Source organism: Hypomesus nipponensis, chromosome 18 (genome assembly GCF_054491055.1).
Source record: "Hypomesus nipponensis isolate SF chromosome 18, ASM5449105v1, whole genome shotgun sequence".
NCBI classification, from domain to species: Eukaryota; Metazoa; Chordata; class Actinopteri; order Osmeriformes; family Osmeridae; genus Hypomesus; species Hypomesus nipponensis.
In genome coordinates, this window is record NC_140378.1 from 12,612,495 (window position 1) to 12,630,388 (window position 17,894).

The 17,894-nt window shown below is 46.0% G+C and overlaps 1 protein-coding gene across 1 annotated transcript; it reads left to right on the plus strand.

The window, feature by feature from the left end:
* Positions 1 to 906: 906 nt before the first annotated feature.
* Positions 907 to 17,765, plus strand: prickle3 (prickle homolog 3). Its single transcript, XM_084681325.1, has 11 exons — positions 907 to 1,324; positions 6,437 to 6,516; positions 13,268 to 13,451; positions 13,579 to 13,692; positions 13,819 to 13,956; positions 14,078 to 14,281; positions 14,638 to 14,824; positions 15,002 to 15,328; positions 15,477 to 15,779; positions 15,946 to 16,320; positions 16,415 to 17,765. Exons 1-11 carry the CDS (start codon positions 1,283 to 1,285, stop codon positions 16,858 to 16,860), a joined length of 2,400 nt encoding a protein of 799 aa, XP_084537451.1. The 5' UTR covers positions 907 to 1,282; the 3' UTR covers positions 16,861 to 17,765.
* Positions 17,766 to 17,894: the final 129 nt, after the last annotated feature.

Sequence of the window (17,894 nt, forward strand, 5' to 3'; positions counted from 1 at the left end):
TTGAGAATCACAAGTGGAAGTAGCCTAGATAAGGAAACTACTAAATCAAAGAACAATGGTCTCAAAAAAATAATCAACACTATACTGCCACTACATGGAGGCATGAGGCGAACAACTTTGAGCCTAGTTCATGAAGAGAGCCCATATCCAGCCACTAGAGGGAAGCAGGTATTCAGTATTCAGTCTGGATTTCAGATAGGGACCACCACGAACTTTTATTAAAGGCCGCAGAGAAGAAGCAATGGACATTTTATACTGCATGGAATACATTTTATATTAAAAGTACAACAGTTTGTATTGTCATATGTAAAATACACAACATATGTAATGCTATCGTCCAATAATTAAGAGTACTTAAGCCTTGAACGGTCCCCAGATGTTCAGCATGTTTAAGATGTTATGTAAAGTGGAAATTCAATTTAAGATGAACATGTTTTACAATTGCACATTTTAATATTTTGAAAAAGGAATTTTTATAATGTGCAAACCGCCCAGAGCACACACAATCTTGAATTTTAGAGTTACTTTTGATATTACATATAGAGATTAATACCACAAGGGTTTATATTTTCTGTTTTAAAACATTCATGTTTGATTCAGTCGTTAACAGGACAGTGGGCAAAAAATAATCCTCCGTTTGGGGTCATAGACAAGACAAACAATTTGAACACTAATCCCTGATGTTCCAGACTGGACGTGCTGAGATTTAGTATATATTTAATCAAACCGAGTAAACACCTTTTAAAAGTTTCGTTAGCCTTTTCCATATGGGTGATCATCATGATTCCTGCCCTAACATTCCACTTCGGTAAAAAGCTCCAGTTATGTTTGCCTACTGTACTCATTGTTCGAAACACCGCGTGTTAACTCCTCCCATAGTCCAAATGTTTTCCCGATGTATTTTGGCACTAGATGAGCCATGAGAAACTCAACTCCAGAGAGGCGCACCGTTCAGGGCCAGAACAGGGGGTTGGAAATTGTACATTGTTGTTGGATGGTAAATTCTGTAGCCTAAGCTACTGGATGGTTTACAGTCATCTAGGTGTGTAGCGTGCTTACGTATGCGTCGGTAATTTTCAGTCCCTCTAAAGTCAACCGTGCGTAAAAGTCCATGGAGAGGACTGGAAGTTCGACAGCTACAGTAGCCCGGACAATGTTTGAAAGAAAATGTAGTTTTAAGGTATACGGTGAATTTTGTTGACCTACGTGAGTACTAAGGGGAATCTTCAGTCCCCTTTTTCTACTTTAAAACTACCACGACGCGGGTATTGGAACAATCAACATGTTCACGCGTGGATCTAAAAAGCGACGGTCGAATCGCTCGGTAAGTAGCATAGCGTACAATAAACTTCAGGACATACCCGTGACTTCCTTCCCAAGTTGTTTCAGTGCTGAACCTATTTGAGTATTGTTTCTGTTACTTTTCGTTATAACATGTGTTCGTTCCATAACTACATGATTCATATATTAATGGCATGTAAAATAGCTATAACTTTGAGTAGCACTGTTCGGCTACCTTGACCTGATAGTTTTTGTAAATATATCATAGTCTCGATACTTTTTTTTATTTCGATTATTATAGAGATGGTAAGTGAGTAAAATAGATATGGGAAACTCGCTTGCTGTGAAAAGTTGTTTCCTTTGTTTTATGAGTCGATTCACCAAGATGGATCGCCGTTGGGTAGATGGTCAACTACGTCATAGGTATTTAGAATTTACCTGCACAGGTTAGGGGCCTTTGCACGTCTCCCCACGCTACTCACAATGCTGTTGTATTCACATCCTATTTAAACGCTGATTTTGTAGAATACTAATTGCATTTGAGTGGAATGAAATCTTGTTCCACTAGCTGTTGCTTCCCAGTTTATAGACTGGCTATAAAACGTTTGTCAGAGTGAGGTCTAATGTACATTTTGTTCGGTATGAAAGATATGGCTCTTGGTACTTAACTGCAAATACTACTGTACTTAAAGTGGGACGTAGCTTGTGAAGCTCACCACACACACACACCTGCTTGGGTGTCATGAAATAAAAGGGGTCTATACCATCTAGTTTAAAACAGGCCAATGTATGGCTCTATATGTTTTTCAAAGAGAATTGTCGTTCTCGTTCTAGAACTGTGAGGTTGGTGTGTTAATATCTTTGCGTAATAAATCTTAAACACTGACGTCAGTCTATTTTTATCAAAGAATGGCTCAATTTTCATGATCCATGAAAAACAAAACAAACCTGAAAATATATCCCTCTGGAGGAAATGCCAGGTGTCCTGTAGACCCAATTGGTTAAAAGGACTCACTCAATCACATGTAGCATCTAAAAAGTGAGACACATAAGAGACCTTCAATCAATATTATCTACAAGATGTTACAAAGCAAATGGTAATATTAATATGTTAATTTACCTTCCATCCCAGAGAGAAGATGTATGTGGTATGAGAGGGGTAGAGAGTTGCCTGTCCTCCAGGCAGGCTGTCTGTTTGATCTTGTCCAGCGATGATGACAGTCCTCTCCAGCCAACATGCCAGGGCTACACAGCCCCATGACCCTTCACCTTTCCTGGGTTGATATTTAACCCCTCAAACGGAGCTCAACACAAAATTACCCTGCCACTTTACAGAGCATATGTCTGCTTTTTTTGCTCCTGCAGTCTGATGTAGTTATTATGTGTATGTAAAGGGCTTTGAGACTGTGTGCTCTAAAACGTCCTGTCTAAACCGTGATAGTCTGCTGCAAATGCACTCTCACGTTCTCAGTTTGCCTTGGCAATTAATTTTCCTGTTTACTATAAAAAGAGAAAAAGAACAAAGTTTCCTCTACAAGCTTGTTGAATAAATGTACAAGAAAGGAGCTTGATAAATGTGGGAGGTGTATAAACCGAACAATAAAAGTTTGTTTTGTGAGATATTCCAAACAGAACCTTTGGGAACTTGAGTGTTCTATTTATCACAGCTCCTACTGAGGAACAGTAGGTGAAGTAGGTGAAGCCTTTGTTGGGACTTAAACCTGACGTATCATCTGTTTCAGAGGGCTGAAAGGAAACACACGTAACCACATCCTTACTTGGGATTCTCATCCACCTCCCACAAAACATATGGCTCACATTTGTTTTAAGTCAGAGGTGGTGATTTTACACATGAGGAAACACAATAGCTTCAGTTGTTATGGAAGGTTTCTCCTAGAGAGTATTTGGATACGGATCTGTCATCGGAGAGATGTGAACAGAACATCTCCAGTCTGTGTGCACTATGCAATGCTAATTAGAACCAGCTTGGTGGGTTCGAAAGCATATGTGGATCAGTTTACAGTTGGGACCAACCATTCCAAGTCACTCTTTGAGGTGGAAATTGGCCTAATGATGCTGATGGAGTTTGATCATATGGTATTGTTATTAATTATTTGTGTTATGAACAAAGCGCGTGTGTTTACATGCATGATGTAATCCTTATGTAAACCTCAGTCCATGTGCTCAAACATGTTATGTAATAATTCTTCATGCATCCTCATTCATTGTACTGAATGTAACTTTTTACTAGTCTTTATCATGCTTTGTGAGCATTTTTGTAGTTGCTCTACCTAAACTCTTATGCACTTACTCTCTCTCATTTTCTCACACACACAATTTCTAATCCCCCATTTTCCAATGCAACATGATTGGTCCCTCCCAGCTTTCTCTCCACCTTCTGGGCTGTTCTGAGTGTCCACACTCTAGTGGAGAGCTCTGTTGCACAAGTCAGGGATCAGTGGTCTGTTGGAGGGCAAGGAGGCTGCACTAACTGTTTGCTCAAGCACACGTGTTACCATGGATCGCATTCCCTGGAGACAAAAGAGTCAACTCTCACCATGTAGTAGTGTGTGTGAGATCATGTGTGTTTTATAGTGTGAGGGGGTGTTTAGGCCAGTGTCACTTCTCCCTTAAACCCAAGCAGGGACACAGACACATTAGGCCCACAGAGAGTGTCTGTATATTGGTTTTGTGGACATTATCCAGCGAGTGTAACTCTGGGCTGAGTGCTGAGCAGTGTTTAACTCCCAGGAAAACATACAGAAGAGTGTGTGTTCAGTGTGAGCGAGCTGAGCACAGGCCTCACTAAGCCACAGGGTATGAATATGTTACTGTTGGGTTAGAGTATGTCCCCCCATGTTCCCCAGGTTAGTAACCATGTCACTCAGAGTTTAAGAAGCTCATGAGCAAATGAGAGCAGAAATGTTCTGTCATCCAGAAATCAACTTTACACATCATTTACCTGTACCTTGTCGCAACTTAACTTCAAACTGTACTATGATGTTGCCACGGCTACGGCTTGAAACCCCTCAGATCCAAACAACTGGTAGTGTGGTTGGTAAGAGACAGTTTATCTGGTATTGGTAGTTACTAGTTAGTTAGTTAGTTAGTGTAGCAGCCCATGTTCTGTGGAGCCACACTGCTATCGGGTTCAATACAGGTTTAATCCAATCCCAGGAGATGTTTCTGCCTGTGGCTGTTATTTATGATCATTTTTATCTCTCAGATATAGATACCTGTGTGTATGTTCTGTATGCGGCAAGCATGCATGTGCGTGTCTGTCAGTCGCAGTAAAACGGCGTGTGAATCATTTAATGGAAACTTTTAGCGTGAGACTGTGTGTCAGGCCAACCTGTTCTAGCTTAATACTATGCAATTAGGTCTTTGTTTGAGTAATTATGTAACACCTTTTAATTGTAAAATCGCAGACGGAACCCTCATGAGGAACCATTCTCATTCTTTGTCAGTTGGCTCAATGAAAAACAATAATGAGTGAATTCCTACGCAAATCGAGTCGCATACTTCTAAAGTAGATACAGAAGGAGTGCTTATGCACATAGTTAAAGAATCACGCTTCCCCTGGTTGGCTGGTTTAGCTAATACAACACTGCATGATACTGAGAAGAGCTGTTACCTTTATAACCTTAGGTAAACTCACAACTATACATTCGAATGGGATAACTGGATAACTTGACGTGAATACTGATTGCAAATCAAGCTCCGAGCTGAGCTCCAAGAGACTGCATGTGGTTACAGAACAGATCAAAACCCAGCTCAACAGGTATGCACAGGTGTCCTCCCAGGTCTCATGGCGTTGCTTTATTGGTGTGTGAGTGTGTGTGTGCACACGTGTGTGGACACACACAGGGGAGTCTCCAGGTTGACTCTCTTCACATGGTTGCTTGACTGGTGGAGTCTGTGTCACACTGTGTCTACCAGGATCCCGAGCCAGTCGGGTTTCATGCACTGCTCTTCCGTTCTTTCTCTCTTGGAACAGGAATCGAATGCCTTTTTGTTTTCGTGAAACCCAAGTCAATTCCATTGTTACACACATCACAAAAACAGGTAGAAACTGAAAGTAGAACGAGGTCGTGGAGTGAGCCACTGGCTGAGTTGGATGTTATGGAGATGAACTGGTTGGCGAGGACGTGGTTGTGTCAGGATGACGCGGAGAGAGGAAAGGAAAGTGCAGACCTAGTGACTGCAGTGAGGGAAAGGGTGCAGCTCTCCTCCAGCCTTCACTTCCTTCCTGATACCTCTATAAAGAGACAGTCTGGAGCAGGACACACACAGACATATACACACGCACACACACACACATTGGACTTTTAGTGTTTTGGCACAAGATCCAGGATCCAGTGCTGTCTCTTGTGTAGCAGACCATAGCTCTTGTTTCTCCATGCCAACCGTCCCCTGCAACCCCACCCCCCCCTCCCCTCTATCTCACACACACACACACACACACACACACACACACATGCAGCAGCAGTCAGGCCGTAATCCCCCCACTCCACACTGAGTAATGGACTTGCTGTCCTGATTCCTAAGCCCCCCCACCACAGACCTACCACATACATACACACCCCAACATACAGTACGTTTGGTCATTCAAACAGAACTCTTAACATACACTGACTGTCTTTGTCACTGACACTAGTGCTGATATACAGGCACACGCACACATTTATGCACGCACACACATATGCACACTCACAGGTCTATTAAGTATAAATAATCGTTTGATAGTATTGTACATGTCATAATATAGATTAGTAACAGCAGTCCCTGTGGTTGTGAAACCTTGTCTGAACAAGGTTCAGACACATTATGCAAACAAATGGTCAGAAGTACTGGTGCAAGGTTTTAAAAGCCACACATGAGAGGGGAGTGGATTGATCCATTCAGGATAACCATAAATCGACTCAGAGAATCATCCAGAATAATCTATGGTGTGCTCCTTCCATCCAAAGGCTCTGGAAAGTGTAGCAAAAAGGATGAGCCTACACTAAGTCCATACTGCATTTTGTTTCGAGATGGACAGACATATACAATGTTGCTGCCGACCATTAGATCACGTAGGGAATGCATACTCTTCGTATGTTTCATGGTACTCTAGGTAGTCAACTAATGTGTGTGTGTGTGCATGTGTCAACAGGAGGAAGAGGACCCAGACCGAGGGCAGCCGTGCATGCGCTGTGGAGACCAGTGTCCAGGCTTCCGCATGCATGGATGGAGGTAGGCTACTCATTCATGTGCCTTCATACAGTCACCCCTACTGCATCCTCTGACACACTACTGGTGTGTACCTTCACAAACCACACACTGACTCCTCCTTCTCCGGCTGGTCTCGGTAGTGTGATCATTCTTCTCCTGAGGACAAAGTCTCGGTCTACTAGATGGGCCGGTTCTGTTCCTCTATTCCGTATTGTAAGGGAGGACCAGTTCTATGTGAAAATGAGAAAAAATGAGCCAGCTGTTCTCTGTGTTAGTGTGTCAAAGTGGAGAGGGTCACAGTGTTGCCCTCAGAGAGCTTGTTAGAACACCCCTGTGTAGACTAGATAGTGTTGTGCAAACAGACATTTATCCAGCCACAACACTGGTTCACAGCACTGCGTGAAGGTCACTGATACCCTGCACTCCAGACACACGCAATACATTAGAACACTGGTTGAGGGATTACGAGGGGTCATGCAGTGTTTTATAATCATTTCAAACTGCTGAAAGATTTGATGGCAGAGACATGCTGTAAACCATAGCTGGACAGGGCATTAGGACATCCCTTTAAACCACTGTTCTATAGATGGACAACATTAAATATATATAATGTTGTATAATGTATTTAGCACACATATACAAGGAGAACAGATAAGTAGGTTGCGTGGAGTAAATGGAAGCATCAAAGACCACTCTGATAAAACATGTAATGTTGATTTGTGCCTACACACACAGAAGAATAGGGAATGCCTGAGTGGCCAGCTGGAACAAACTCTTGTGGACAGGAAGGGAATTCCACACGGCTCAGAAGAGTGTGTCCGAGTCTTTGTTCGGGGGAAGGTGTGTGTGTGTGTCTGTGTGTGCAGGAGGATACTGAACACGTTTGTTTCCCGTGTCTAAGACAGCCTGGTGAAGTGCTCCATACTCCTTACATGGCTGGTCTGTTGGGGCGTCAGTTTGATCATTTGTGTATTACTGTAATTTGGAGCAACAACAACTTCTCTGTTCTGTTCTGCGTTTGTTCAGTATGACCCCCCGTCCCCTCCTTAGTGTGTCCAGCCGGCTGGGTCTCTCGGCTGGGCCTAATCCTGTCCGTCACCCTAATAAGATTAGCCCTTTCTGCTCCTGCTACTGCTGCCACTGCCAGGATAGAGCCGTAACCCTTCCTCCTTCTCCCCCTCCTCTCCCTCTCACCCCATCTCCTCTCCCTCTCACCCCATCTCCTCCCTCTCCCCCACCTCTCTCCACTTTACCCCTTCTCTCATCCCTCTCCCCTCTCTTCCCCTTCCTCTACTTCCTCTCCCCCCTCCACTCTCCACTCTCTCTCTTCCTCACCTCACGCTTCCCTCCCCGTACACAAGTCAATTACAGTAGTTTTAACTACTAGTTCACTGAAGGACGGCAGTAAAAAATCCAAGTTGTTTTTAGTTGGTAAATCCCAGGCCTCATTGTCCCATACAAATGTGCCCCTAACTGAGTGCTGTGTTTGAGTTGTTTTAGTGAAAGGGAATTCTAGATGGATTTCATGGCAAGTTAGTCATGATGAAGGAATAGCAGAATGAGAGGAGAGTTTAATAATACAGGATTCAGAACACAAACACAGATTAGCCCTGCAGGAATGAAGCCAACCACGTATTCTTATTGAAAGAATACCACAATAGATACAAGACATAAACTTGGAAGAAAGAAAAGGGGTTGGTGTTCATGAAACCAAAAGATTCTAATTGAGTGCTTGTGCCTGTGGCTATATTGTCCCTGTGTTCAGGTCGACTTCTACAGTATCCAGGGTTTTAATCTGAAGCAGTTCTACATCCACAACCACATCATGTTTACCAAACATGTGAATCTGTGTAACATCAACGCTAAGCTATCAGTCAATATTAGAGATGAAGGGTTGGGCTTTCTTCAGAGGAGAGGGGATTTTAGTCTGGGGATGTTGTTTTTATGTTCCCGTCTTTTGTCAGACCCAGAAGAGAGTGGAATCTGTTGCCGGGAAGAATGATTAAATAATTAAGATTTATGGGGGTCACAGCTGAAAGACCCCACAGTCTCTGATGAATCTGATGTCCTTCAAACGGCCGTAGAGCCTTCCACCCAGGCCTGTGTCTGGGGCAGCTCAGTACCAGGACGCTCAGCTGGGGAGCAGAGTGAGAGCGATCCATCTCCATGACGAATGTCTTCAGACACGTCTGGGGCGTAGGCAGTGGGGCAGATGGCTCCACTACTGCAACACCCAGAAGCAATTGAGTTACCTCTGACCCACGGGTCTCAACAACACCGTAGAAGTGGCTAGGATGGCCACCCCAATCAGATGGGGCTGCTAGGCAGCAATTACTCAGTCTGTAATTAGTGTTGAAGCGCACTGGGACAATGTCCATCTGTTTCCCTCAGAGGGATCGAAGCAGCACAGCAGCACACGCCAATGAGGCTACTCACTTTCAGTCAGGGCTAATCACAGCACAAGTACACACATTTTACCCTGAGGATTATCTAATCACACTAGGACTGTACACACCACTATCTGCAAATCAGCCTCCGAACCAGGAGATCAGGCTGGGACTGGCTACAGACTACTCACTGTCAGGGCTCGCAACTAACTTTTTTCCTCAGTGTCCCAGTACCGTCTCGAAATGCGGCAAAATGAATGGTCCCAAACTGAACTTGACCTGTCCCAAAATGGAAACTATTTTGTTTTTGCATTCTGACATGGGTCTAGGTTATTTGCAACACTATTTAAGTAATGCATGCTGTCGTGGGGCTCAAATCAGTGTCTGAAATTTAAATGTGAATACATACACAATAGAATAGACCATTTTCTTGCTTTTTTCAAACACAATTTGTTGTGTGGCTGTAGTAAAAAAGTTTCTAAAGGTTAAAAAAAGTTTGAAAAAAAAGTTTCTCAAGGTTTAAAAAAGTTTTCTACAAAAAATTTGAAAAAAACTATTTTCGAAAAAAGTTTAAAAAGGTTGAAATTCAGAGAAAGAAAAAAAAAATCCCCAGGACGACGGGACACGTTTATTTGGAGCACTGTTCACTGTGTCCCACTAAACATACTAGAAAGGAGTGTTTTTAATGCATGACAAACTATTCATTTTTATAAGGGGGATGTGTTCAGTTACCCTTGTTAAAGGTTCCTGAACAGGGTGTTGGTGTTGGCGGAAAGAGACCGATTTAAGATTAGGAGGAAGATTTGACATTTAAAAAAGAGAGATAAAAGAATGATTGACAGGTGTAACCAGTAACACATTTTAAAGGACAACAGCTCTTCTAGTGGGTTGTCTTACGATTGACAGGGAGGTCAGCTCAGATGCTGTGATTTGAGTTTTCTCTCACTGCTCTGCCCCTAGCTAGTCCACAAGCCCCTGTGAAATAGCAAACAACCACGGTTTCTTACCACAGGCCCTTGTAATCACACATGCTCCTCTTTATTTCAGTTGGCAGAAGAATGGCACACATGCAACGATGCGTCACGGTTATCTGCTCCAGTCATGTCTTGTATTATAAAAATGACAGCAGCACTGACGCATCATCTGTTGTACTTCAGTAGCCTTTTCACTTAGGGTGGCATTTCAGAGAGATATTCAGTGGCACTGTGAGTATCTCTCTTACTTAGCTTTTCTCATTTTGAAAGGACAACCTTTCTGTTTAATGTGTGTGCGTGTGTGTGTGTGTGTCTGTGTTTGTGTGTGCCACCTATTGTTAGGGGCCACACTGTCGGCTGTGAGGGAGAGTGCTGGAGTGGGGGAGGGAGGTAGGCGAGGATGGGAGCATTTGAAAAGCAACATCCAGAGACTCTTTAAACTCATTACCCCTGGCAAGAAGCTGCCTTAGAATGACCTTCTCTAACAGCCTGTCACGCACACAGGCAGGCAGGCAGGCAGGCAGGCAAGCAGGAGGGTGACTATGTGAGTGTTAGAGACTGACTGGGATCTAAGGGATCTAGCTGAAGCAGCTCCAGTAGATCTCTAATCTGGATGGGAGGATGTTGACAAGGCACAATGGGACACCTGACAATGAAGCAAGGTAACGTTGTGAGTCGTGTATTAATGTTGGGTTTTGATAATCGGACGTTTCAATACAAGTTTGTTTAATAGTGGACGGGATCGGGAGTTAGGAGTTGTTTTGGGATGAAGGTATTGTGGATTACGTGATATTTTCTGATGCAGAGGTGAATGCCATCATTAGTAGTTGTGATGTTAATGTAAATTGATTGATGTGCTCGATATACTTGTGGATTGTCTGCTACAGGGACAATCCAATTGTTCTGTTGGGAGGTTCAGAAGAACAGGGTTTCTAACCAACTGTGACAGCAAACAGAGATGTGCCTACTGTATCTCTGAGTCTAAATAGAAGTTCTGTGTGTTCTGAGTCTAAATAGGGGATTAGATCTGGATTACATATCCCAGAACTTTAATGGGACAGCCTCTATTGTGACCCACTCTGTAACAGTTTTTCTTCAAAATGCACACCATTTAAGTGGTGTAGCAGCTTAGAGCAGATTATAGTACCACAAAACCCATTGTAGGACCACAGAAAGTTGAGCGTTGATTGTGACATGGGGATGTTTCAAAGCTGCAAACCATATGGAGGACCCATCCAGGCCTCCCTGGGATTGTGTCTGTGCCTCCCAAGTGGTGGGGCCTCAAGCTGCAGGGTCAACCAGGACTGGGACCTCCTTACAGCCCCACGCAGGATTATCTCCAGCCAGCAGGCCGTGTTTACATAAACAATAAACACACAGAAAAATGCCTGAACAACAATAACAGCAGCAGCAGCAGCCCTGACATGCCAAGTCCAGCAGGTCGTGATGTAACCATGACTCGGACGCAGATTACCTCCGCTACAGATCAGAGACGAGCATCTGCTGCGTTACCCTGGTAACGCTAGTCATTTGATAGGCCAGAAGCTGGGTGTGGTATGCATGTGACACTATTGGCACTGGTCCTCAGACATGTGAATAGTATGTCCCCAGACCTGTCAATGCTGGCACATTGACTGGTATGTGGAAAACATTGGCAATCTGCAAGATGCCAGAGATATGCTTTGGGGTTCCTGAGGTTAATGCCATGTGCACATGTCTTGATGGGGAACGGTTTAGATACTCAACCGTGGTCATATCTCTATTAGGTTTCATGAGGTCAGTGATCGAGGGCTCTCTGCTGATGATGTCTGTCATTGTAGAATGGTACATCTGCAGAGCTACTCTTACTGCTGTCTCGGGCCATCTGTACTGTTCACATGCCCCATGTCCCACTGTGTCTCCTACACACACACACACACACACACACACAGACTGAGGACAAACAGCTGGGGCCAGCTTGCGGGCAGTAAGACTTGCCAGCCAGGCTTATCCTCAGGTGACCTGCTGTGTTTACCATTATTTAGAGTGGACATGCAGACAGTCACAGCCAAATAAGGAGCCTGTGTGTCCCAGGACGGTACAATACCCCAAGGCCCGCAGAGAGAGCTGCTGCTGGCCTTTCTTTTCTTGTTTAACCTAGGTATTTATACAGGCATGAACACTTAGGAGTACACTTCTGCCAAATCAGCTGAGGGGATGGGATATGCCTGACCTGCACTTTTATTTCTGAGAACGGAGGGAATAGAAAGGATTTCTGGGAGACTTTGTCGGAGGGGATTGAGGCAGTTTATCAACATTAAAGGATCGGCTTTTGCAAAGGGTCTGCTTGTTTGCGTTGGTACGGTGTGCGGGTGTGTTTGCGCATACATGCCGTGTGTGTTTAGTGTGCTGTTGTGGGTGTGTTGGGGGGGGGGGCATATCTACTCAAAGCAGCTTTGCCCTCCATCTGTGCCTGAAGACCAGGCCTTGAGCCACAAATACCAGCTGAGGGGTTGTTACACAATCATATGAGCTATACTTCCACATCATATAGCACACAGTATAGAACTCCTCGCCCAGCCTACATACCATACTCTGTCACCAGCAGACACTCACACGCACAGCCAATCACAGATCACTCTAAGGCGGTTAAGAACTCCCTGAGGGGGGAGGAGGGGCAGGAGGGGGAGGATTACTTTCCAGCCATCTTCTTCCACCCTTTATTTCAACCGCTACGGCATGGCCAGGATTACATGGGTGACCTCATTTCCTGCGGGCAGTGTGGAGTGATGGGACGTTGGGGATGTGGGTAGATGAGAGAGTTCTGTGTTAGCTACAGAGGGTGTCAGACCACCATCCACAGTTCTGGGGTCAGTGCTCTTCAGTAGAATACAGCCAAAGAGTCCAGGTAACCACAGATAAGGAAGTTGTCAGTTGTCTTAGCCAGATGTGTCTAACTTGAGTTACTCTTTGTGATGGTTCGAATTGTAAAAAAAAAAAAAAAAAAAAGAAGCATTTTAAAGACTTCTTTGTGTACTATGTGCCATTTGTTAGGAACATCTGTTTGTCATGGCAGTATAATGTTGCTGCAGGGAGTTGGGTTGAGTCCCAGACAAGAATGTTTGGGGGTGGGGATTGACATCATGTCTCCAACGCAAAGTCTGTTCCTGATCACATGACCACAGGGTGCGGGTGTTGTAGGTGGTACTGGCGCAGGGTGTGTTGTTTTAATCATCACATACTTTTGATACTCTGTATGATTCATTATGAGTAGATTTATGCATTGAGGAATGTGTTTACAACCCTGCCTTGGATTGGTAAAGCATCTCTCGTGCAGTGGTTTATTGTTGTGGGTACCTAGCGAACCAGCGTCATGGGATTGCCAAGGTAGCCAGGTGTAGTTCACCCCATCCTTCTGTTTGTGCCCCCCAGGAAGATCTGTGTGCATTGTAAGTGTGTGCGTGAGGAGCATGCTGTGCGTCCCGTGCCTGGTCAGCTGGAGAGGATGATGATGAAGCTGGTGTCTGACTTCCAGAGACACTCCATCTCCGACGACGACTCTGGCTGCGCCTCCGAGGAGTATGCCTGGGTCCCCCCGGGCCTCAAACCTGAGCAGGTCACAACACACACACACACAAATCATTTGTTGAAACGTCCACAAAGTATTCATCAAACGCAATAAGTGAAGCATTAAGCCTGGAGACAGCGTGTCTGGGTATGAATGTCCCCATGTCGTGTTGCAGGTGTATCAGTACTTCAGCTGCATCCCAGAGGACAGGGTGCCCTATGTGAACAGTCCAGGGGAGAGGTACCGCATCAAACAGCTGCTCCACCAGCTGCCAGCCCATGACAGTGAGGTAACACCAACCATACCATATCCCACATGTATGGTGGTGATACTGCTAGAAGCCTTAACTTATCATCTGCATTTCTCACATGGGACTTGGCATGTTAACCTGTGTGTGTGTGTGTGTGTGTCTCAGCCCCAGTACTGTAACTCCCTCCTGGAGGAGGAGAAGAAGGAGCTGCGTCTGTTCAGCCAGCAGAGGAAGAGAGAGAACCTGGGCCGGGGCATCGTCAGGCTCTTCCCTGTCACCATGACCGGGGCCATCTGTCAGCAGGTGAGGCTGAAGCTGGGTGGGGGGGGGGGGCAGGGATGGAGGCCTGACAGCCACAGGGGGGTGAGGGGGATTCAAACCACAGGTTTCCCGGTGTCTAATCATGTGCCATGTCCCTCTTCAGTGTGGCAGGCAGATCTGTGGCGGGGACATTGCGGTGTTCGCCAGTCGGGCAGGGCACGGGACCTGCTGGCACCCTCAGTGTTTCCAGTGTGCCTCCTGCAGCGAACTGCTGGTTGACCTCATCTACTTTTACCAGGACGGGCAAATCTACTGTGGCCGGCACCACGCTGAGAGGCTCAAACCCCGGTGCCAGGCCTGTGACGAGGTGACAACTGCTTAGCTGTGGAGACCTACAGGAACAGCTGTGCAGACCTACTCGAACAGCTGTGTAGACTTACAGGAGCAACATCACTCTAGTCTTGGTCCTGCACTTCTGTTTTGAATACCCTCTCCATCCATGACTTAAGGGATTAGTGGAAGAACACTTATAGATCTGGCATGCCTGACCGAAACACGTCCTTTAGACCTACAGGGTGCCAAAGTGTCTTAAACCCAACACGCGCTCAGTATTTAAAGGGATTTAAAAACATGGCATTTCTGTACTGATTTCATTGCTAAGATAACCATGTTTTTTACTTGCTGTCTGTCTGTGTCATTTCTCTATTTGTTGGCTCCCTCCAGATCATACTAGCAGACGAATGTACAGAAGCAGAGGGCAGACACTGGCACATGAAGCACTTCTGCTGTTTCGAGTGTGAGGCGGCACTGGGCGGCCAGCGCTACATCATGAGAGAGAGCCGGCCCTACTGCTGCTCCTGCTACGAGTCTCTCTACGCAGAGTACTGCGACACGTGTGGGGAACATATCGGTAGGCCCGCTACACACACTGCTGGATACACACAGACACAGACCTTTCAGACACTTCCAAGAAATAGAATGGTGTTCAATGTTTGCTTGTTAAACACTTATGTCAAAAGACTTTCTTTAGAGTCCAGAAATGTCGGCTTAGTTAACGTGTAACCTCCCCCCCGTGTGTGGGCTGCAGGTATAGACCAAGGTCAGATGACCTACGAGGGCCAACATTGGCACGCTGCTGAGTCATGTTTCTGCTGTGCCCGCTGTCGGCTCCCCCTGCTGGGCCGGCCCTTCCTCCCACGGGGCGGCCTCATCTTCTGCTCCCGGCCCTGCTCCCTGGGGGAGGACCCTGACAACTCCGACTCCTGCGACTCGGCCCTGCAGAGCCGGTCTCTGCAGCACCGGCGCTGTGAGATCCAGCAGCCACAGCGCAGCTCCCCTCAGCAGCCACCAGAGGGCGCCATCATCCCCTCTGTCTCTGGGAAAGAGTGCAGACATACTGCTAGAGAAAGCCGAGGTACTGTTGAGAGTATATAGTATGGGCATGTTATATAGGTCATGTCCTAGTCTTTATTTGTCAAATGCATAGTCACAGGTGGGTTATGGTTATGTTTGACACAGATTTTCTCTTTCACTCTCTCTTTTTTTCTCTTTCTATATCTCAGGAGTCCACTGCTCTACTCAGCTCCCAAATGGTGTTCCCCCGCTCAATGGGCATCCTAACCCCACTGGCTCCAACTCTCCCTTGCCCCACTGTCACTCAGCCAATGGCTGGGGGCCGCTGTGGCCTGGCGACCAATCACATAGCAGCATGCACCTTGGGATCACACAACCAGTCAGCAGTCTGGAGTTTCTGGAAGAGCTGGATGGTTACACTGGCCTCTTGTCCAACAGTCTAACCTCCAGAGGGACGTCTACAGCTAAGGACTGCAGGAACTGGGTGGAGAGGAACGGCCAGTTCATGAAAGGTATCAAACATGAGGCCTGTGGACTACAGAGGATCACTTCAAAGCTGGGTTTCATATTCTAGGTGTAACAGCTGTTTTCACGATGATATTCAGGGATGTACTCTGTTCTCTAAAGGTGTCGCTGTATTCATGTTGATCTGGTGTGTGTCTCTTCTCTGTACCCCAGAGCTCCCTCTCCAGAGAAACAGCCTGCCTGCCCAGGAAAGCCCTGCCGACCAGCCCCCTGTCTCACCCACTCTCCCACCCCCTCTCCCCATCAAGGCACGCGAGACAACCCCTGGTGCCACATCAAGTCTTCCCCATACAGAGCCCAGCCTCCCTGAGCCGCCTCCCCAATCAGGGCGCAGCGGCACTGCTAGGGTTAGCTTTCGGGAGCCAATCAGTTGCAGCTACTCTGTGGATGAGGTGGAAGAAGAGGAGCTTGAGGAAGAACAAGTAAACGGAGTGGAGGAGCGAGAAGAGGAGGCGGAGGACATGGAGGGGGGTTTTGGGCACAAGCTCCGCCTCCAGAAGGGAATTCCCCCTCAGTTGGACCTCCTAGGTAAGAGAATAGGATCACTTCTTGTCTTGGGCTCTGTTAATGAAAATGTTGAAACCATTTCCCGTGACTGATGATCTAACCATTCTCCTTACAGATGGGTCATACCACCATCGTAGTTTGCGGCGTGGGTTGAATCGTGGGCGCATGTCCTCGGACTCCCCCCTCCACCTGGGCACCGAGAAACGTTTCCGCCACTCTCGGCGTGACCGACCCCGACTGGACACGCTGGAGTGGAAGGGGGAGAGGGGCTCCATGGCCTGCACAGACCCGTCCTCCCTCACCCTCCAGCCTGGCCAGTACAAACACGAAGACTCCTGCTCCACCTGCTCCTCTTCGTCCGAATCAGAGGAGGAGGGCTACTTCCTGGGGCAGCGCATCCCCCTGCCCCCCCAGCTCCGCAGGCCCGCGTCAGATGACGGAGATAGGGAGGGGGAAAGGGAAGCAGAGAAGGACTGGGGCCTGAGAAACAGTTTTAGGAGAAGGAGGAGGACCAGCAGCCTCGGAGCAAAGGACAAAGACAAGAACTGTGCTATCTCCTAACCCTGCTCCTGCCCTGATCTTTGACCTCTGCCCTGGGTCTGGCTTCACTCCCGTCCCTGGCTTTCTAAACGGTGGTAGTTAAAGGATTACTAAGAAACACATTTTGGAAAGATGCCAGTGACTATGTAGTGATGATTTATACATGCCAGTGACTATGTAGTGATGATTTTTTATACATTTTCCAACTTTTATATAGCATACTCTTTGTTGGTTCAGGCACTTTTTTTGCACAGCATGTACATACATCCAATAATAGAGATAGGAAGCCTTCGCTTAAAAGGGTGGTTGTGTCCACACAGTGGGAAAATACGACATATTCTAAATGTGCTTTAATTTTTGTTGTGTTCACTTTCATACTCAAAGTGCTATCTCACAATTAGATTAAGAAGGAGTTACCAGTGTTAAACTGTCCATACTAATTGTGTTTGAACAAACACACAAAGATGTGATGAGACAAACATTAGTCCAGTGGACATTCACTGTTGTATGGGACAGCAGGTGACATGATGGGGGCATTCCTTCTCAGATTCAAATATTTATGTTGGAAAATAATGATTGGTTCTTACTTTAGCCCATCGGATGGATGGACGTCTGGGAAAGATGAAATGATAACCGAAACCAAACTGCATTTCCATACTGCACAATTCTAAAGCATTGGTTTGTGCTGAATCTGAATGTACGGTGTGTCTTTGTATACTTATATGTTGTAAGATATGGTCAGTGGACAAAACACTTCACATTCTTATACTTCTAAGGTGTTGTCTGCTGTCATTTTTGTATTCTGGGGTCTTGGTTTATGTTTAAGATGTAAAACACTGCAATCAAACAGTCCTTTTCAGAAACGGAGCACAGGTCATTTCTGTACATTGCTTTAAATGTAGAGACAATAAATTCTGTGAAACATCCTTATTCTGTTTCTGTTTAGTAAAGCATTTCACATTCCAGTTCTGCGTGGCTGAGAGAGGGAGTTTTAGTTAAGCCGGCTGCACATTAACCTTAAACTAGCTATACACGATGTCAGGCAGCTGAAGTCA